Raw genomic sequence first — 22,398 nt, forward strand, 5'->3', positions numbered from 1 at the left:
ATCTTTAAACCATAGAACTATTTTTTGATGGTCCCTTTGCCAGTTTTGCAGCACAATTCATACATTTTTGGATCAACATTCCATTACATACAAAACTTCCACAAGAAACTGTGGCCAGAAGTATAGTAGCACTTACCAAAAAGTTTGCCATCATATGGATTAGAGAACCACGCAAACAAGCTTTCTTACCTGTGACATAATATCACTGGGGCTAAAAAACCTTCTTGTTGAACTATATGAAGAGAAAACAAGTTTTCTATCAGAAATGATATAAATGAATCAACTTCCTCTGTGCTATAAGGGTTAAGACTTTCACTTCACGACAAGACATTATAGTTGAACTGATTGACAATTTCTCTCCATCAAAGTAAAGAAGCACCAATTATTCAGTGTTTCAGTAGTAGCTGTGATAAGAAGTCATTGGCATTGGTGAACAAATAATCTCCTATTACCCGACAGGTGTCGTATCCATGAGAGTGATCAGGCTATCAAGCTTCCGCCCGACAGCTCGTGTTGTCAATCAGTTGCAATAAAGAACAACTCGATGTGAGAATTAATCTATCTGAAGAAATGACTAACCTGGTTTGCTCATCACATCTGAGAGCAACTGCTGGAATAAAGTTATTCATATCTTGCGACCAACTGCAATCTAAATAATCTTCATGTACGTTTCCAAGACAACATCTCTAGGATTCATCAAGAATGAACTGAGCACAGCCACAAAATGACACTTAACCTTTCCCTGGTGTAGAAGACTGACATACTTTGTGGTCTCATGTCAGACATGCAAAATTTCATCACAAGTGATTAGCATCCTACTACCACATGTAATAGTAGATAAACAAATGGATGTATTAATCAGTTGCAATAAAATGGGTGTAATGTACAAAGCACTCCCGTTTAACGAACACGGTTATAATGAAATTCTGGTTATAACGAAGTAAAAATTTGGGCTGCAATGTCATCCACTCTATGTATTTCTATTGTTTATTTGTTCGGTTATAACGAAATTCCGATATAACACAAGAAAACTGCCGGTCCTGAGGACTTTGTTATAACAGGAGTCCACTGTACATAAGTTTGCTGAAAACTTGCCTAGCTATCAGTAGAGACTCCTGATAATAACAAACACAAAACCAAATCCAAGAAAGAAATGCTGGTCTTTGCTACTTCTTGGTGGGCAGTCTATGTTTTATATCTGGCTTGGCTCGTCATGTTACAGAATACAGCTCCAAACTTCGGGTACAGTCCTGTAGTCTTCAGCCTTACAGAGTACCATCCAAGTCTCCTTTGGGTGAAACGCTGTATGAGTGGGCAGACTAGAATTCCATCTGACGATCTTGGATGGAGGAAACGAAAGGCAAAGAGAGAACCCAAGTTACAGTCTATCAAAGAGGAAGAACTTTTTTCCACACTGGCTGTTTACATAGCTTCCATGTGCTCTCTGCTCACTGAAATGAGGTTTATGAGAAACATATACTTATCTTTTGATTGTCCTCAATATCATACCAAAAAACTGTGACTTTGCTGAGAGATTATGTATAAATGCAGCTTGCTGTACAACTGCACATCACCACAAATTATAAGAAGTGTAATCAATACATAGAATCAACAGGAAATTTCATATTCAGGTTAAAATTGTAGGGTGGGATGCTGAAAGCCTGTAAAATATCACTGTAGTCTACAGTCACCATTTTCGCCCCTGTTATTTCCATTTCCTTCATCACAATGACCATAAAATCTTCTCCAATGTCCCATTTCTAATCCCCTGAAGAAGAAAGCTTTCGCATGACGTCCAGATAAAGGATACACATCAGGCAGTGCTCAACAATGCTCTGAATGAGATACATTAATGAAAGAGTGTCAAATGTCAACAGATGTAAATCTGAGATGTGCACTGGCCTATGAGTAGCTTTGCATATGATATAGAGCCAGAGTAGGAAACATGAATATAAAACAATGTAATATCACTTGATATTCTGGAAAAAATTGTTTTCATGAATAAAATCTGCCAGGCCAGAGTCAAACCATTTGGGGAAAGAAGAGACTTAGACCACAATACTATAATAGCAGCTGATATTTTTATTTTTTCCCACTGGAAACAAAGCACTGTGAGATGCCATCCCTGGTCACCATGGGAGATAACCAGGCAGTGACAGTACCAGTCAAGTGCATACATAGCACTTTCAGAATAAGTAGGTCTTCAGATTGTGTTTCCTGTGTTGGTAATAATTTCAGAGAAGGAGAGAGAGCCTATTCCATAGCCTGGATGCAGTAGAGGAGAAAGCTGCATTGCCAGCTAGTTTATTTGTGCGTAGTTGAGTGAGAGTAACTGATGATGAAATACTGTGTGTTATACATTCATCGGTCAGGATTTATGATTATGATTATGATTGTGATTGTGATTGTGATTGTGATTGTGATTGTGATTGTGATTGTGATTGTGATTGTGATTGTGATTGTGATTGTGATTGTGATTGTGATTGTGATCGTGATCGTGATCGTGATTGTGATTGTGATTATGATTATGATTATCGTTATCATTATTTTTATTATCATTATTTGCTTGTTTCTTTGTTTGCTTTGGTAGGGGTGCATACTCTGCTGTGAAACAGAGAAGAATACATCAAATAAAGTTTGGAAATTATCAAATCTTACCACTCTGTTCTTGAAGCTTTCCTTTCCATGTTTTCTCCATACCAGCCACAAATTTCTCAAACACTTCCACATTCTTCAGCAGACTGGTCTTCTTGTAGTCTGGGAGGAATTAAAGCACAAGCACATTTTCTCATGCAACACCAAACTTCTGTGTAGAGACAATTCCCATGCAAGATCCACAATGTAAACTTTGCTACCATTTACAAACCACCAGACACATACTCATTAAAATCTGCTTTGAACTCAATGGCCCGAATTCACGAACGTGGTACAAATGAAACCATGGTCTAAACCATGGACAAAAACCATGGAGCGCCAAGTGTCGCACGGAATATTTTGTTATGAAATTGGTCATTTCGTCGACAAAATGACCGTTTCATTAACGAAATTATCATTTTGTGGACAAAATGTTATTTAGTTAAAAAATGTTGTCATTTTGTTACAAAATAATCATTTCATCGACGAAATGACTGATTTCGTAACGAAATATTCCATGCGACACTTGCCGCTCCATAGTTTTTGCCCATGGTTTTCATTTGTACCACCTTCGTAAAATTTGGGCCATGTTGTTTTTCTCTTTTCATGTTCTGAAATACAGCTACACAGTTACCAACCTCTGCAGACCGAAAGAGGCGCTGATGCAAAGTGGCAACACATTTTGAAGACAAACATCATATTTCATGAAAAAAATGCCAAAATTGCTAATAGTGGCCATGCTCAATCAAATTTCAGCAAAGAAGAATGTCAAATATTGTAAATTAAGCTAATTGGCATATCTGCAGCTAAGAATGTTTTCAACTGGAAATCTTACACTGGCAAAATGTTTTGGTACTTGTCATATGTTCACAATTGATGCAAACTGTTCTCATAAAAGTTTTTTCCCATGATCAATACACTACATGAGAGGCATGTGTTGCATATATGCTGTAACATAAACCACTGTCCTTCCAAAACACATATCAGGTGCTTCTGACATGTCTGAACACAATGAATTCATTCCACATTGCACTGATATTGAATTTTTTTTTTTGCATTGCACATGACAATTGAAGTTGTCTTCCGACCACACAAACTTTCCAATTTTAATAGACATTATAACATTTGTACGCATGTCTTTTATTTCACTAGAACAAGGTGCCTAGAAAAGCAAAAGGTAATTGTTTAAACAAATGAAAAGAAAAGAGGAATTCCTTACCCTTGATTCTCTTCTTGGTCGGTGGCTGATTCTCGTCGTTGTTTTCTGTGGGATTATTCCTACGGTCAAAGTCATCGATTTCATAGCACAGTTGACTGTACAAAACAAAACAAGGAAACAGACAAGTATGGGTGAAGTCCTCCTTTTGTTTTATGCTGGCAGAAATATTTAAATCATTCTCAATACAGTCATTATTCTATCAGCAAAATCAACATGCGGGTTGGTTGAACAGCTAAAACAAATATAATGTTATTTTAAAAAAAGGTTCAAAGAGTAAAAACGGATCAAAAATATGCAAAAACATTTTAAGAGCAAAGAAAGATACAATATATCAACAGTATGTGCATGTCACATACACATGTTCTTTGAAGACTAGAAAACACTACGATGCTAAATAGTATGCTCCCAAAGCACACCTAATTACATGGTTAGTCCAGTGCAGACTTCACCATATTCTATCACAAAGTGAATTATTCAACTCCCCTATAGTTCTTTATCCATATGCCTATCAAAAGCTCAAAGACACAAATTTTACTGCATGGCCAATTTAGTAGCTGAGAATTTACATTTAATCTTCGAACCCAACTCTATCATACTTTGCTCAAAAATGATTTAACATGCAGACATACCAGCATTACAATGGTCATAGATATCTTGGTAAAGGTGAAAACGCTTATATAGACCTCACCTAATATCGGGTACCTTCATGGGGTCAAACAGATCCAGTTCAGTGGTGTCCATGGGAACGCAGACCCGCCCCGTCTTCGGATGGATGCAGAATGGACTCTTGAGCAGATGGTTGACCCCCTTGCTGACGTTGACGTCCAGTCGTGGGTAGCAGTACTGGAAGGCTATCTCGGCCACCAGTTGGCCACATCGCTTGGCTCGCCCCTACAGAGGTCAGAGATGAAAGTTGACTTTTGGGATGCCATTACAGAAGCAAGTATAAAGAAATCTTGAAATTTTCACCCTTCAGATTTAAATCTTGCATGAAAGATGACTTGTGAGATAAGACGTTACAGAAGCAGGTATAAAGATAAAGATATATATATCTCATGATGATACTTCTTATTGTATGAAGTAAATAGCACACAGCACAGCAAGTAGCATTCTTTTAAATTATTCCCTACATGTTGAAGTCAGACTATAAAGGAAAGATATTTATATACAGTAGCATCTGAGACTAGGGACATCTAAAACACTCAGTGTTCCTTGCTTTGCAAAATCTCTGAAAAAAGTAGCATTGACAAAACAAACACAAAAATAAAATGTTTTTGAGAAAGTAACATAACGAATTTGATAGTGAAAGACAAAATGAACCTAATGCAAGTAAATTACAACATGCATGCACTGCATCCCCTACCCAACATGTATAGCTGGGAGGGCTTGATGAGTTGCCATGACAACAAAGCATACAGCATACTCACGGCTGAGACCTCTCTGTTGATTCTCTCTCGTAGTAGCTTCCATCTCTCCGTTGAGTTTGAGCCTTTGGTCATGTCATGCTCAAGATGACCTCGCAGATGTAAGCATGTCAAAGGTCAGTCAAGGACTATCGTGGGGTTACTTGTGCCATCCAAATTGTATTTACAGAAGCACAAACTAGTCGAATTTTTGCATGTTTAAGTATGCATGCGTACATTATAAATATTACATGGCTTATGCCTAGATAAAGTTTTTTTTTTTTATGTCCACATAAAAATAAGAAATCATGTTGTGTACGAACATAAGCAGAGATATTTAACAAAAAAAAGTATGACATTTTGTGCAACACTTATCAGCTAGATTTGTGTTTTGGAGAATTGGTTAGGAAAGTTGATTAAGGTTAGGCTTAATTTATGTGATGAGGAAAAAAGCTGCCAACATTCTCAATGACTGACAAGATGCTGCACAGAACCATATACCAGCCAGACTTTGTGGCTTGTTGATGTGTCCCAACCCAAGTTGTGACTATTAAACCGTTCCTTGCGGGAACCTGGTATACCATGTTCATGTGGCGTCAACTGATATATGGGAACCTGGTATACCAGGTTCCCAAAATGTAGACACGAGTGTCTGAATTCATGGCCTAAACTCATGTTTATTTGTGCTGTGCTGCCCAGAAAAAAAATTGGCTTTGATAGAAAGAGAGTTCCCCCCCCCCCCCATCAATATAAGTTTTCTTTTTGTGCAAAAACTGTGTGTATTGCAGCATAATTTGCCTTTTTCCAATGTAGTGTGCACTTAATTTACTTTAAAAAAATAATATGAAGAATGATGTACATAGTGATTAGGGCTGATCTTAGACGACATTTGCTCTGGCTGATCCCATTCAGGAGGCTCTTTGGTGCAGAACAATAAGAGTTTTTGAGCCCGTTAGCACAAGCTCTATCACTCCTCTCGCCCGATCAATATTTTGCATTGTTAGACATCACATGTAGTTGACCATGGAAAGGGGATACATGTTACCGCTTGACTGCTTTCGCAAAGGTGGATTACCAACCTGTCTGTTCTCTGTTGACAGGCACAAAGAATCTCTGTTGGGGGCATTGGAGGCTCTAGGAAAATTGCGGGGTGGAACGGGTTAAAAGGATATCATCATCTGGAACCAAGACTAGCACCTTCTTCCAGGATTCCTTGTCACCCAGGATGTCCTGCTTGTTCAATGCATAGTCCTCAAAGTAGCTGACAATCACCTGCTTGGCTCTCCTGTAAAGAAACGATGACAGGTAATATGGGTAAACCTCAGGATCTTGACCATTACTTGTTTTTGTTAATAGAATACATTTTACAAATAGGAATATGTCTTCCTTTAACACCTTTTAAAAAAAGTTTCCAAAATGAATTGTATCATTTAATCAATTGACTTGAATGTTTTCCATTTTTGGTATCTCATCCATTTCAGATGACCAAAAGAAAAAAAAAGTTCTTTACAGCTGAGGTAATATCTCAATGAAAGTTTTGTCAAGTACAAACACACATACAAATCCAGAAAAATGCTTCACATTGCGGGCAATTTATGATGTACTCAAACTATTCACCACATGAATACAAATGGCTTGTAGACTGAAGCTCACAAAATAGGATGCATGTAGCTGGTAATGAGAGGACATTGATGTATCTTTCTATGTAGATGTGTGTGTGTGTGTGTGTGTGTGTGTGTGTGTGTGTGTGTGTGTGTGTGTGTGTGTGTGTTTGTCAAACTAGCAAAACAGCTCACAGTACACAGGGTCACTACTCACTCTATGGAGGGATGCAGTTGTTCGCCAAGGAGGACTTTCTTGATCTGGTTTTCACCACCCTAAGATTTTGAGGAGACATAATGCATTACATCAATGAAATTTATCAATTGGTGTGTAAATTACTCTATCTGAAGTAACTTTTTCCTCTTTTAAACTGGAAAAGATTATGTATCAAGGTATTTTTTTCAGGAGTCAAAAGGGGACTGACCTCTCAATCCTTGCAGAAACTTCGTCAGAGGCAAAATGACAAACATGTAGGGTTAGTAAACATCTACATATATACACAACAAGGAAAGTATGAGGAGGGCTAGGGACATAGGACAAAGAAAACCATAGATGTACTAAGGTTGGAAGTCACAGTCAGGAAGCCAAACAGGTATAAATGGAGGGAGATTAAAGCGAGGGGTGAACAGACAAAAGGCTGGGGTGGGCCAGTGATGATCCCAAGGATCAAAGGGGCAACCTGTGAGGGACAATGATGAATAGGGAGGCAGCATCAAAGAAGATATTTAAGGAACAACAAAAGGGGAAAGAATAGAAAAGAAGTGAAGTAGCAGCAGGAGTGAAGGGGGGGGGGGGGGGGGGGGGGGTAACAGGTAACAAGCCCTAAACTTGGAGTACAAAGGTATGGCAAAGATAAAAGTGAGAGCCAACCAATGAATTCATAGTACATCAACGCATAAAATATGCAATATATACGATATAGGAGTAGATTATGATGGCATACAATCACATTGCTTTCCTCGTTTTGTGTAACTAGCCCTCCTCAGACTTTGCTTGTTGTGTATGTGTTTGCCTACCCTACATGTTTGTCATTTTGCCTTTGACAAAAATTCTGCTGGGATCAAAAGCTCAAGTCCCTTTTGACTCCACTTTGCTCCAGTGGCTCGCAACTATTGGATTGGAAAAGCAGTTCTCAGCAGCCTTTTTTTTTTTTGCTACAAAGTTTTTCAGGGACAAAATCAAATTGCAGTCCCGAGGGAGATGCTTTTTGACATAACATTATATGGGGAAACCCAATACAATGCAACAAATGCATAATGTGCAAAACCATAGCCATACTGCCACAGACCTGCTCAAAATATCTCAAACACATTGCTGCACTGGTAGCTGCGAATAGTTATCACATGATTTGGTAATTAAGACTTTAAATTATTGCATAAACTATTCAGTTATTGCATGGCTCGACACTAAATTTTTTGTTTGGTGGTCCGATGGGGCCACCAAAATCCTAAATTTCAAATTTTTGGTGGCCCGAGGGAAAAATTTGGTGTCCCAAAAAAAACAATAAAAAACATTACAAGTCCTTTGTTTTAATGAGTCAAATATTTAAGTTTTATGATAGTAAGAATTAGAAGTTGGACATATCTACTCATAAATAAACTTCAACTTGCAACCCTCACTCTCAGGCACTCATTCAGTCCTTTTCATCCATCCTTTAAACAAATTTAATTGCTAATAAACTGTTAAGTTACGAATTTATTGACATACTTTTCAAAGAATTTTGGTGGCCCGAGGTGGGCCACGAAATTTGCCCTTTTTTTAAATTTGGTGGCCGGACTTTCATTTTTGGTGGCCCTGGGCCACCGGGCCACCGTTAGTGTCGAGCCCTGGTTATTGGCAGTGGCTTCTAAGGCAGTATGCTATATAGCATTTTGTAATTTCTAAAGTGAAATTGAATTATATTCTACTTGAGTTATAGAAACTACATGTACCATAATTTGATCTTGAATCAAAACCCAGATCTTTACTAAATATACTCTGAAGTAATCCACTGAATTGCACTGCTTTGAACATATATTCATCAAATTGGACTGACCTTAGATGAAAACTTATGAACATTTCTTGTGCTTTAACATTTTACTCTTAAGCATATTGACTCAAAATATTGTACAGTCATTTTTAAGCAACCATCACACACATGAAATAGAAAGACAGGCAACTTGCTGACATAATAATGCTAGTTCCATCACATTGCATGGGTATAACAACAAGTACAGGAGTGAAAAGGCGCACCTTGACTATGCTGAGGTATTCTGCGATTGCCGACCTTGCATTCTGGGAGAGTTTTCTTGCCGCCTCGTCACAAACCCAACAATGGACGCCTCGACGACCGGAGTACACCCACAGACGGTGATCGAAACCAAAGTCATCTTTACATAAGGAAAGAAGTCGATCAAGGTGAACATGGTAAAAGAAAAAGGATAATACACACACACACACACACACACACACACACACACATGAACAAATGAATAAACAATACTATTTACAAAACTGAATATGATTAAAAATATATAAATCATACAGCCACACATTTTCTCTTTCTGACTGCGACATGTAACAAATTCATAGAACATCAAGTATACAGCATGGTCTAATCATGCAGATTTGTACACTGCAAGCTCTGATCAAGTTTCAAAATTAACAGAGATCCTTCAGAGACCTGGATATAAACATGTACAATGTATGTCTTAAAGGACAAGTTCACCTTCATAGACATGTGGGTTGAGTGGATGCAGCAATATTAGTAGAACACATCAGTGAGAGTTTGAGCAAAATCGGACAATCTGTTCAAAAGTTATGAATTTTTGAAGTTTCTGCTCAGTTACGGCTGGATGAAAAGACGACTATAGCTTGTGATGTCACATGAGTACAACGATATAAAGAAAGAATACAGAAAATTCAACATATTTCCATTTTTCTCCCACAACAAAAGAACACTCGACTTCTCTCTTTCAGAAGGCAGGGGGAATAATATTACCCTTAACATACGTCAGTAGCAAGTCGAAGAACTGTGCACTTTATTCAAAAAGTAAAGTTATGTGAAATTCTCTTTTTATTTTCCTTATATAGTTGTACGCATGTGACATCACACACTGTAGTAGTCTTCTCTTCCAGCAATGACTGCGCAGATACTTAAAATATTCGTAACTTTTGAACGGATTGTCCAATTTTCCTCAAACTTTCACTGATGTGTTCTACTAATATTGCTGCATTCTCTCAATCCTTATGTATATGAAGGTGGACTTGTCCTTTAAATGAAGTAAAAAAGGATGCAACATTGAGGTCTTGTCACAGCATTACAGAGTTGCGTGTTCAAGCCCCTGGTGACACAGGATGAATTTATTCTGGCATGCAATTTAGAAGCAATCCTTAGTGCTGCTCCTCATTTTACAGGACTTCTTACTGAATAGTCCATGGGTTGTAGAGAGTTATGACAAAAGAACTCTCAAGGGGAGTGGAGATGAAGAAAATAAGGTAGAGAGACCTATGGTAAGATCAACTTCCATCACAGAATCACGTTTAAATCACAACAATGCAAGACAATTTAAGTTCAGTCTTACAGATAATGTACAATACAAGCTCATTTCATCACCTGCAACTTTTGGGAGAAAAATGCACACGGCAGTTGTGCATACATTTGTATATCATTCTTGTGTATGACTGAGTTTTGGATGGTGTTATGTGATGCTTATGTTCATTAGTGATGATTAATGTGGTCACTAAAGGGGGATATTTTTTACGGCCCATTTAGTGCCACCTGTATTGAAAACTAACTCCATCTTAATATCTTTATTAAATGACTACATGTTTATTATTACTAATCTGCACTACTTATAGTGCAGATTAAACATAAAATATAAAAAGCTGAAGTATGCACACAGGTTAAAAACAACAAACAGTGCATTTCTCTTCACAACTATTGGATAGACTCATCTCAGTTTATAGCATTTTGATAACGGTAGATTTATTTTTCTTACCACATAGGGCACTGTCGACAATCTTGATGGCTATCGTCATAAGTGGCCAGCACTTCGAGCAGATATCAGCCCCCCTAGAGTGAAATACAAAATAATTATGACACAGCATTTTATTGAAATACATAAAAGGCAAATAATGTTTAAATACATGACAGTGCTCCCCTCTCTCTTTGATTTCAATCATCTACAGTATGCACAAAAATTCTTCCAACTATGTGTCTGTTGCACAAAGGAATCTCAATTTATTATATCAACACCGTTTTACAGAATTAGAAATTCTGAAGGTAAGGGGGGTTGGGGATGAAAATCAAATCTGTCTCAGAGGATACAGTGCCGTCCCATTATAACAAACATGATTATAATGAAATTACAATGAAGTAAAAATGCAGAGCCCAACATTATCCACTCTATGTTTTTATTGTTTATTTGTTTGATTAAAATGAAAATTCAATATAACGAAAGAAATCTGCTGGTCCAGAGGACGGACACAAAAGTGATAAAGAAAAAGATGAGGGCTATCCAAATCAAACAAGAGACTAGTGTTACTCACTGGCAGCAGCTTCTGACATCGTCGTAATCTGTCATGTCGATATCAAAGACAAGTTCCTTCTCTTGGGCTTGGAATGCTGCTGCCTTCAATGTTCGATGATCTTTTGGCTGGGTGAAGTAGAGTAAAGTTCCACCCAACATTCAAGATGACTTCAGTATAGGCAGTCAAATCAGTGTTGCCAGTTTTCTTCATGTGCAAATGCTGGCACTCTCACAATAGCTCCTAGTATTGAATCACTCAATATATTGCTTCTTCAGTTATGACACAAAATACCTTCTACATTTAATATAATTCAATTTGAAATACTTTCAAGAATCACAAGTATCTATTTCTTGCTTCCACATGTAGCACAATTCATTTTTTTTCCAGAGTAACATATTGTAACTTGCCCATAATTTATTCACAATTTAGTTAACCATTTTTGGTGTGATGATTGAAACACTTTCACTGCCAAGACTTTATCAATGTGTAAACACTTTATGACAATGCCCATTTTCTGAAGAGGTATTATTCCTTCAAAGAAATGATTGAGCATCTTACCACAGCAAGATATGAAATGAACTTCCTAAAGGCTCCAAGAAACCTGAAATCTACGACTTCTGTCTAATCATGAATGAGATTGGAGACTTTGACATCGATCCAGCTTTTCCCAAGATTAGACAATATGTTAATGCTATATTCAACAGCTAACTTATGACTGATGTTGGTCAACTCTACCTTGTGAGTGAAGACAGCCCCAATGTCGATCTTGTAGGGACAACGTTTCTGTATCTCTTTCTCCATCTCGCTTTGGTCGGCAAATGATTGATAGCGGATGTAGATGTCATTTTCCAGTGTGAAGGAGAACTCACGATGAGGAAAGTAGGTTTTTGGCACTGAATGGTATAGGAGAGCAACATCACAGACACAAAATAATAGCACAATGCAACAAATGGTGTATCTAGTTTGAAGAGAAGAGCATTCAATCTTACAAAACAAAAATGTGTGGGAGTTATTCTGAAAGTCAAAATGCTCTAACAAATCTCTGTGTACTGTACATACATTGTACAGTGTACATGTCCACTCATCGTGACTCAACCTAAACCCAGCCCAGAGCCCTCCCTTGTAATCGTAGAGCCGACTAGAGGCTGTACAAGTCAGTTGCAAACTGTGGGAATGCACTAAGTTAACAGGGTGTTCGCTTTGTATAGTCAGAAAATAACATAACATCAGGTAGGCCTACCTCTAAAAGTGTTCTATTTCACCAGTAATGCCCACATACTGGACTTCATGTTGTGTGGTTTGCAACGAGAAAAACTTGTCTCCCGACCCCTCCCGATTAAGCGGCGAGCACTGATCGTCGGTCTATACTATCCGCAGCTTGATGGCAGTGAGGCTTTGCGTTCTAGCTGGTTGCAGTAAGATTCAACCTTTTGACATGTCATAAAATTAAAATCTATTCAGACCAATGGCTCAGCCAGGCCTTTTGCTTTGTTTCACTTCACTTGTTCTTTTGTAAATTTTTACTGTGTCATACATTCATATAGAGTAAAATATCCCGTTTGCGGCAGTATAAGCATTGTTAAGGGTTTTTCCAACTTGTAAACAAATCAGGCAAATTATTTTCAACCATTTCATATATCATAGACAAGATTATTCATTAACGAAATTGTTTTCATGAAAGAAATTTATCATTGACCAACGCAGTTTTCATGATTTACCAGGGCAAAACCCGGCACAATTTTCGCCGATAAGGGCGATATGCGACGTAGTATTTCTGCTTGCGGCACGATGTACAATCCCTATGCAATACGCGCGTGCTCCGCGATCTTTAGCTGAACACCTTCACATTTCTCGCGAACATTGCGTAAGCGCCAATTCCCATTGCGAAAGCACGTGAAAATAGCGGGCGCACATGCATTGGCCGCAAACAAGATCGCAATTCTGGCGGTGTTGTTGTCTTTCTCGTGTTTTTCTGAATTTTTTTGATGGTAACATCCACTTTCCGAACAAAAATGGCGGCCCACATCGGCTCGCGAAAGTTCTATTTTATGTGAGGATATGTTTTCAAAATCCATGAGTATCGGGAAAATGACAAAAAATCAAGTTTTTTGGACCATTATTTCTTAATTGTTATGTTAAGAAGTACCGAAAATTTTATTTTGGATGCGATATGTTGTCATTTAGGTGAGAAAATTTCACTTTCGTCAGAGATCGTGCCCATTTTATCGGTTGGTTTTTGTTGATTGTTAGTGTGTTAGTACATGTGTAGTGTGCATGTAACAGTGCAATGCTGTGTTTAGCTGTATATTACCGTGTATGTTGTACCTGCCGCGAACGGCTGCACGGCCGCTTACTGACGCAGTTACTCTACATGATAAAGAAAGTAGATCTAAAACTTACTGCATGATATTCAGCAAAAATTGATATGTGAGTTGTGAAACCTGGCTATGATACTCCACTTTGTTATCAACTGAAAACAAAGTTTCCACACTTTTCTACACGTGCACGATACTCAACCCATGACCGCACCAGCGACCCCAAACCGTACCCGCGTATCGAGCTGTTACAACACAACAGTGTTAATGTGACAATAACTTGTGTTTTACTGGTTACAGCACAGCGCCCCGCGCCAGGGTTAAACCAACCGTTCCAAACATTCCTACATTTCACGTACCATCAAGGACCACCCGACATCCAGAGCATAGTCAACAACAACAAACTACAAGCAACCAGCTTTTTTTTTCCGTAAGTAAGACTGAGACGGAGAGAGCTCCCACGATGCACATGTTGATTCAGGTGTACCCCAGGGAACAGTACTCGGGCCCTTATTGTTCCTTTGCTACATCAACGACCTACCAGACACAGTGAGGTCGCAAATAAGGCTGTTCGCAGACGACTGTCTCCTTTACCGTCAGATCAGGAACCAGGAAGACCACCTCATCCTTCAAAACGACCTGACAGCCCTGGTCTCTTGGGCACATAAATGGGGTATGTGCTTCAACGCAGAGAAGTGCTATACTATGAGTGTCTGCAGTAAATCATCCTACTTCTATCAACTCAACAGCCATATCCTGCAGCACGTTCACGACATCCGTTACCTAGGAGTCACTATCTCTGACGACCTGAAGTGGGAGAAGCATGTCGCAAAGACCACGCAAAAGGCGAATTGGGTTCTATCCCTCCTTCGGAGAAACCTCTACTTCTGCCCTGCCAACGTTAAGCGAACTGCCTATACTTCACTCGTTAGATCACTCCTTGAGTACGGTGCCACTGCCTGGGACCCATATCTACAAAAGGACATAAACAGACTTGAAAGTGTCCAACGAAGAGCTGTCCGATTCATAACAGGGGATTACGTGTCCAGAGATGACGGCTTTATCACAAACAAGCTGGCTGAACTTTGTCTCCCAAGCCTGAAGGAAAGAAGAAGGAATCTCAAGCTCACCCTCTTCTTCAAAGTGGTCGGGGGGCTGGTGCCAGCTCTCCCAATTCAGAAACCTTTGCTCAACCTAAAAAACTTAGACGACGTATCCGTGTTAAGCAATTCACAAACTGCGATAGGCCTACTGTAAATATCTTAGACAGACAAGTGACAAATAACAGTAAGTGCTTAAATCAAATAAGAGCACAAACAGAACAATTCAGAAACTCATTCTTCCCGTCTACTGTCATCGAGTGGAACCACTTGAGTGACGCCACTATTAACTCGCCATCAATCGCCTCATTCAAGAAGGCCATTGATAGAACTTTCTAATCACCCCTGCGCCCTCTCTCATCCGATGCGTTATGCCCAGTAGGGCCCTGCATCGTAAACATCCACAGAGACTCCAACCCCAAGCACCTCCTGATCTGGAGATTCTCCCGCCCAAAACCCCTAGCAAACGGGAGACTCCAAGTTGATGTGTGCGAAACGCGAAGTTCCTAGAGTTCTAGATGTTCTCTGGTGCTATCTAAGGCTTATTTTTTTCAACATATGATAGCAATAAGTAAGAAATCCTTTCCACCGGGAGACACAGAGCCAGAGCGGGAGAAATCAAATCTCAAACGGGAGAACGGGAGATTTTGCAAAAATGGGCTTTCGGCGGGAGATCTCCCGTCGAAAACGGGAGAGTTGGAGTCTCTGCATCCAGATCCAGACGAGTCTCTGTAGTCTGAGTGACCGCAACTAGCAACTGCTATCTAACGTTAGTGCTAATGCCTAGTGCAACATCGAAGTGAGCGTATGGGACTGTACTCACACCGGTGTTGCGAAAAGTGTTCTTGACTTATTTAACTTACCTCCACCATAATTCAACCACCTGTAGTATGGTCCGAACGGAAATAATCTCTTGTAATATACAGGTAAAAGCTCTGGTAGTGAATCTGGCGAGTAAATGGGTGTAGAAGATATGCTCTTCTTCGTTTCTTGAGCCATTTTTCTTCACTTAACAATTTTGTCTAAACGCGGGAAAACAATGTATATATTTTGACGCAGATGGCGTCCTTCAGGACAAATGCTCTCTCTGGTAAGCACTATCTGGGCACCCGTCCCGCTTCATCATGAATATTCATCACCTACATGTATCCGTAATACCGTTGAAATACATATTTTTTTCATTTCCCGGCAGCGTTTTTACATTTCTCGGCAAAACTGAACATTTTTCCATCTCCCGGCGAGATGTTTTAACATTCCCTGTTGATGCAATTTTTCGAGATCTTTACATTTCCCGGCCATACGTTTTGCACGTATCCAGCGTTCTGCCATTTACTAGTACAGTATCTTACTGCCTGATGAATATTCATGATGAAGCGGGACGGGTGCCCAAATAGTGCTTACCCTTATTAAATGGGCTCCCACGGGTAAATAATCGCTTGGAGAAATGAGGTGTTTCTGCTTCACTAACCTAAAAAAGGTTAGATATTATCCTTTCATCTATCAAATTTCCAAGGGGGATTCTTCGGCTCAAACTCTGTCCAAGGGTTCGCAAAGCCAGACTACGAGTTCTTGTCACTCAAAAAATCACATATTTTCTGTACAGGCACCCAATCAAATGATAAATCCCTTAAGATTTAAGGAGAAAAAGCTTTTATCTTCCAACCAAAATGCAGCTTGTAGAGAAATTCCTACTCAATATCTGCAGCTATTCGGGGTTTTGTTTTTGTTTGTTTGTTTGTTTGTTTGTTTTTGTTTTTGTTTTGTTTTTGTTTTTGTTTTTTGCCAAACTGCATTTCTGACTTGTAAATGATTTTTTTTTTTCGATTTTGTGATGCGGTCAAGAACATTCCATTTTATTTAGAGGTGTGAGGCCCATAAATAATTTTTCATAATAATCAGTGGCTCAACATGGAATATTTCGGAAAGTTTCTTGTCAAAACTATGGGCAGAGATGACTCCGAAATACTACTAGCTCCAGTGAGTAAACGGTACTTTTGGAGGCACCCAGGCCTATCAAGAACCACAAGAAAGTCGAAATTTGGCCTAGAAAGCGAAGTCAGCTTTAAAATACACTGTAGTATACTACGGAGTGTCAAACATGCCAACGTTCTGAAATATGTACAGATCTAAGAGTTTCTGGTTAAAACTATGAGCATTTCAGAATGCCTGAATTGTTTTGTGATGTCCCATTGTAACATTTCAGAAGGTGACCGTACGAAGCAGTGCGTGCGATGTTAGAATTGCCTTGTGATGTCACAATACTTGTTTTTGTACACTGTGACCGTACGAAGCAGCGCGCGATATCAGAATTACTTTATGATGTCACAATAATTGTTTTGTAACATTTCACACAGTGACCCATACGAAGCAGCGCGCGATGTCAGAATTACTTTGTGATGTTATAATAACGAATATTTTCTTACAACATTTCACACAGTGACCGTACGAAGCAGCGCGCGATGTCAGAATTGCTTTGTGATGTCACAATAATTGTTTTTCAATATGTCACAAATAGACCGTACGAAGCAACGCATTAATTCTTTGTGATGTCACAATTACTTTGTGATATCATTTTACTAACTACTGTAGTAGTAGTGAACATACCAGTTGTGTATTACATTATGGAAAATGTAATGAAAAGTGACGTCATGAGTGTCAAATATGCCAACATTCTGAAATCATCGAAAATGCACTTACTCGCGTGACGTGAAGCTATTTCACCCAATCACTATAGAGTGCATAGCTTTGATCCAAAATGTAACTTGCGACATACACCGGGACTGCCATAAAGAACATAAATGTGGGTAATAGTTAAGGAGATGAGAACAAAAAGAAAGTGGACAAATACACATCATGCTCTGCGGATGTCATCGCTGCCCATCTCAACGTGCTTTTCGCGTATGAAAAGGAATGAATCAGCTCGAAGAAAGCAAAATTTGATACACTGTATCACACTTTGTTACCCACGCCGATGAAAATCGGCAGGGGGTTATGTAAAGGGTTCCGTATGTTTGTTTGTTTGTTTGTTTGTTTGTTTGTTTTTTTGTTTTTTTGTTTGTTTGTTTGTTTGTTTGTTTGTTTGTGTACAAGATAACAAGAGAACGGGTAAACGGATTTGCACGAAATGTTCAGGGAATGTTTGGATAATGACAGGAAAGAATCGATTAGATTTTGGTGATAATCGGTTGACCCTTGCAAATTCTGTGTGACCTTGAAGTTTTGACCCCATGGTATAGTGACCATTCCGAAAATTTCCCGTTTCTCACTTTGCGATTTTCCGCTACCATACGAAGACATAAACTCCCCAACGATCCGACTTCGCTGCTCAAATGTTCGTAAGAATTCCGAAATTTACGTTTAGGCCTATTTGAGGGACTATGTCCTTCTAGATTTATGAAAGTTCGTTCTCCGTCATCACAAACTGGCCCGTATTTTGATGATTTTTCAAATTAACATTGATTGTTTTTTTCGTTGGAGGAGCATTTTGCTCGGTCGCAGTCACACTGCACGATATGCGTGCTCAATGTCAATGCGTGTGCAAGGCCGCTGAAAATGCATCGCGCTCTACACCGTTGGTGCAAAATTGCACCGGGGACGTTGCGGCGCTCGTTGGTGGCCGAATACTGGTGCAGTAGACATTTGCATTCAACCCTTGCATTGAATAATTCCCGTAGACACTAATCATAGGGGTAATTGCCTAGGGGGTACGTAAATTTTGTTTTTCTTTTTTGCTTTTGTGGATACCATCAAAGATCGTACACTCATACGACCTTTGATATTTGATGATTTTTCAAATTAACATTGATTGTTTTTTTCGTTGGAGGAGCATTTTGCTCGGTCGCAGTCACACTGCACGATATGCGTGCTCAATGTCAATGCGTGTGCAAGGCCACTGAAAATGCATCGCGCTCTACACTGTTGGTGCAAAATTGCACCGGGGACGTTGCGGCGCTCGTTGGTGGCCGAATACTGGTGCAGTAGACATTTGCATTCAACCCTTGCATTGAATAATTCCCGTAGACACTAATCATAGGGGTAATTGCCTAGGGGGTACGTAAATTTTGTTTTTCTTTTTTGCTTTTGTGGATACCATCAAAGATCGTACACTCATACGACCTTTGATATTTGATGATTTTTCAAATTAACATTGATTGTTTTTTTCGTTGGAGGAGCATTTTGCTCGGTCGCAGTCACACTACACGATATGCGTGCTCAATGTCAATGCGCGTGCAAGGCCACTGAAAATGCATCGCGCTCTACACTGTTGGTGCAAAATTGCACCGGGGACGTTGCGGCGCTCGTTGGTGGCCGAATACTGGTGCAGTAGACATTTGCATTCAACCCTTGCATTGAATAATTCCCGTAGACACTAATCATAGGGGTAATTGCCTAGGGGGTACGTAAATTTTGTTTTTCTTTTTTGCTTTTGTGGATACCATCAAAGATCGTACACTCATACGACCTTTGATATTTGATGATTTTTCAAATTAACATTGATTGTTTTTTTCGTTGGAGGAGCATTTTGCTCGGTCGCAGTCACACTGCACGATATGCGTGCTCAATGTCAATGCGTGTGCAAGGCCGCTGAAAATGCATCGCGCTCTACACTGTTGGTGCAAAATTGCACCGGGGACGTTGCGGCGCTCGTTGGTGGCCGAATACTGGTGCAGTAGACATTTGCATTCAACCCTTGCATTGAATAATTCCCGTAGACACTAATCATAGGGGCAATTGCCTAGGGGGTACGTAAATTTTGTTTTTCTTTTTTGCTTTTGTGGATACCATCAAAGATCGTACACTCATACGACCTTTGATATCATCACACTCTCGGCTTGCTATAATCAAAATATCCCGCAAGAAAACGGCGTATTTCTCGATTTTTAGCGCTTTTTCCGCGACCCGTCGCGTAGACAATACTCTTAAAACTGGACTTAATTCGCGCGCGCTTGGAAAAGTTCCGATTCTGCACTTTTGACGGTGGAATTTGGGATTTTCGATGGATTTTTGGAGGAGACTTAAGGACTTTCCTGTACGTGAATGAGTGTTAATACCGTATGTGTAATTATGTGATTTGCGTGTGATGTGACTGTAGAACCAAAGATCGTACACTTCAGCGTAGACAATACTCTTAAAACTGGACTTAATTCGCGCGCGCTTGGAAAAGTTCCGATTCTGCACTTTTGACGGTGGAATTTGGGATTTTCGATGGATTTTTGGAGGAGACTTAAGGACTTTCCTGTACGTGAATGAGTGTTAATACCGTATGTGTAATTATGTGATTTGCGTGTGATGTGACTGTAGAACCAAAGATCGTACACTTCAGTGTACGATCTTTGGTAGAACTCACTGGCTGGTGATAAAGCACACTGGCAATTAAGTGGCCGAATTCTGGTAGATGAGCGAATGCACATTATGTTTACCCCGACTTTGTACTTAGGCGTGGGTCTGCCGCCTTTGACGGCCCCTCTCTAGTTTAGTTTTGTTTTGTTATTAAAGGCAAGGTGCGTTAGATTTATGCTAACGTTGTAAGAATATTGTGTGATATGGGAGGTATCTTAAAATCATAAGAAGATAAGACACATTTTATGAGATGATCAAAGTAACGTTCTCTATTCACTGATTTGCATAATTAGTTGAAAACTTCCTTGACAAGTTGAATGAGCGCAAAAGTTTGTGATGTGTGTGCTGCGTATACGTACTCAGCACTTTTACTATACGACAGGCATCACAAAAGCGCGCGTATACATAATCCCCATAAGCAATACAAAGACGGTCTACACAGCAAATCAAATAGGATGGTATAGAAGTGGGCCCTAGGCCTACTGTATATATATAATGACACAATGATCGGACACTTAGCAACAGACAGAGCCATTTTGCAGGGTAGCATATTATTCTTCTCATACCATTCTCGGGTAAATGAAGTATAGACGAATGTGTAATGCCATGGTGCACTGTTTGCGATTTTAGATAAAGCGTCTTTACACTGTTAAGTGATAAGATGCAATGGCAAATCAATATACACTCTAAAAAATCCCGAGTCAGAACTGACTCGGAACTGGGTCCGTTGGGGTCATACACCGTTCCGGGTCAGAAACGACTTGGAATTTGGTCATGAAGACCCCGAATGGGGTCACCCTGACCCAATTCATGACTCTGAATGGGTCATATCTGACCCCATTCCTTGTCATTTCTGACCAGGAACGGTGTGTGACCCCAACGGACCCAGTTCCGCGTCAGTTTTGACTCGGATGTTTTTAGAGTGTACAGGGACTGTGCGATCAAAGGCTAATGGTCCAACTTTAAATTGAAGGAGAATTACAATTATTTCGATAACTCTGATTTATAAAATGCCTTTGACCACATGCAAGGAAATAACGATATTAACGCTTCTAGAATTCCCCCTTTGGCCAAATATGAGTGCAAGGAAAGAAAAGAAAAGCATTTTATGTCTAGATTTATTGTTTTTCTAGTGTACGGCGTCAAGCAAATCCTTTTATTTCATTTTTAAAGAAATATGTCTAATATGTTCCGCAATGGGAAAAAAAAAACACGACGGGGTCTATGAACTCCTGGAAATTGACAAGAACAGATTCTTAAAATAATGTAGACGAAAGGTGGACGAAATAACGATTTATTCAACCACCTGGCCACGTCCCGTCAAACACAGGAATGGCATAGTTGTATCGCTAGGTAAATTGTTTTTAGGTGAGTGAAATTTTGGACGGGTTTTTCTTCAACATATGAGAATGGTGGATGCTCTCAAATAAACCCAAGTAACCCTACTCTAGACTATCTTCGACTTTGACCGACTTAAGCTTGCTCTTCATCCGGTTATGAACCCCTTATTGTGACAGGAATCCATACGCACGCCACACGGCAGCGCGTCCTGTCAGTCGTGACAACCACGGGGAGACCGGCGGCGGGCACATGGCGCCTCGACCCGGTCGTCTATCGTGAGTACACTCTCGCGAGCTGTTTGCCAACTTACACCTACCTGTCCATCAAATTAAGATGAATCGAGCTATTATATCTGGCAGTCCGAGACCAACAAAAGGGGAATTTCTTTTATTGGCGAACTCAAAGAGAGTCAATATCTGCTAATAAGTATACCTCTGGTCGCTGAGTAAAGAATTTTTCATAGCATACGGTGTCGATGAAAAATGCGTCCGTTCAATCAAAAAGCACTACCCCTCTTATTTATACTTTTGGGACATCAAAATTAAGTATTGTTAGAAGTGATTTCAATATAGTTCATACTCGTTTGAATTGTTAGATCTTTTGATTCAAACATTGTGTTTACTTTCTAATTTATGCCAAATGGTTGGAGCTGCCTTGTAGCAAAATAGACAAAGCCCCCCCCCCCCCAAAAAAAAAAAATATATATATATATATATATTACAGTCACTAGCTCATCAAGAACCACTCTTTGAAAGCAAAAATGCAAATATCTGTAATAAACCTGGAATCCTTTCAGAGGTACATATTTTTGTGTTGAAACATAAAACTGAACAATGCCTTGTGGGACAATATCTTCTAAGACATCGACAGTATTTGCTAGACGATTACACGACAGCTGAACACACGCTTAGATTCGCACTGTTTGTTATCTA

At 39.5% G+C, this 22,398-nt stretch overlaps 1 protein-coding gene across 1 annotated transcript; it reads right to left on the reverse strand.

Moving 5' to 3' along the window:
• Nucleotides 1-935: 935 nt before the first annotated feature.
• Nucleotides 936-15,784, reverse strand: LOC139716972 (DNA primase small subunit-like). Its single transcript, XM_071628494.1, has 12 exons — nucleotides 15,649-15,784; nucleotides 12,106-12,263; nucleotides 11,389-11,495; nucleotides 10,839-10,912; nucleotides 9,091-9,227; nucleotides 7,075-7,133; nucleotides 6,429-6,541; nucleotides 5,281-5,378; nucleotides 4,542-4,744; nucleotides 3,854-3,948; nucleotides 2,659-2,757; nucleotides 936-1,339 (listed from the first exon to the last, which is right to left on the reverse strand). The coding sequence occupies exons 1-12, from the start codon at nucleotides 15,782-15,784 to the stop codon at nucleotides 1,320-1,322; spliced, it is 1,299 nt and encodes a 432-aa protein (XP_071484595.1). The 3' UTR covers nucleotides 936-1,319.
• Nucleotides 15,785-22,398: the final 6,614 nt, after the last annotated feature.

Source organism: Diadema antillarum, unplaced genomic scaffold (genome assembly GCF_040938485.1).
Source record: "Diadema antillarum isolate AM-2024a unplaced genomic scaffold, OU_Dant_1.0 scf00000071, whole genome shotgun sequence".
NCBI classification, from domain to species: Eukaryota; Metazoa; Echinodermata; class Echinoidea; order Diadematoida; family Diadematidae; genus Diadema; species Diadema antillarum.

Bases quoted from the DNA above. Each gene is read 5' to 3' on its own strand.
- LOC139716972 (XM_071628494.1), bottom strand. From the start codon at position 15,784: ATGGCTCAAGAAACGAAGAAGAGCATATCTTCTACACCCATTTACTCG. The intron at 7,134-9,090 runs GTGCGCCTTTTC...TCAAAATCTTAG, and splicing joins AATACCTCAGCATAGTCAAG to GGTGGTGAAAACCAGATCAA. The intron at 4,745-5,280 runs GTGAGTATGCTG...TGACCTCTGTAG, and splicing joins TCAACAGAGAGGTCTCAGCC to GGGCGAGCCAAGCGATGTGG.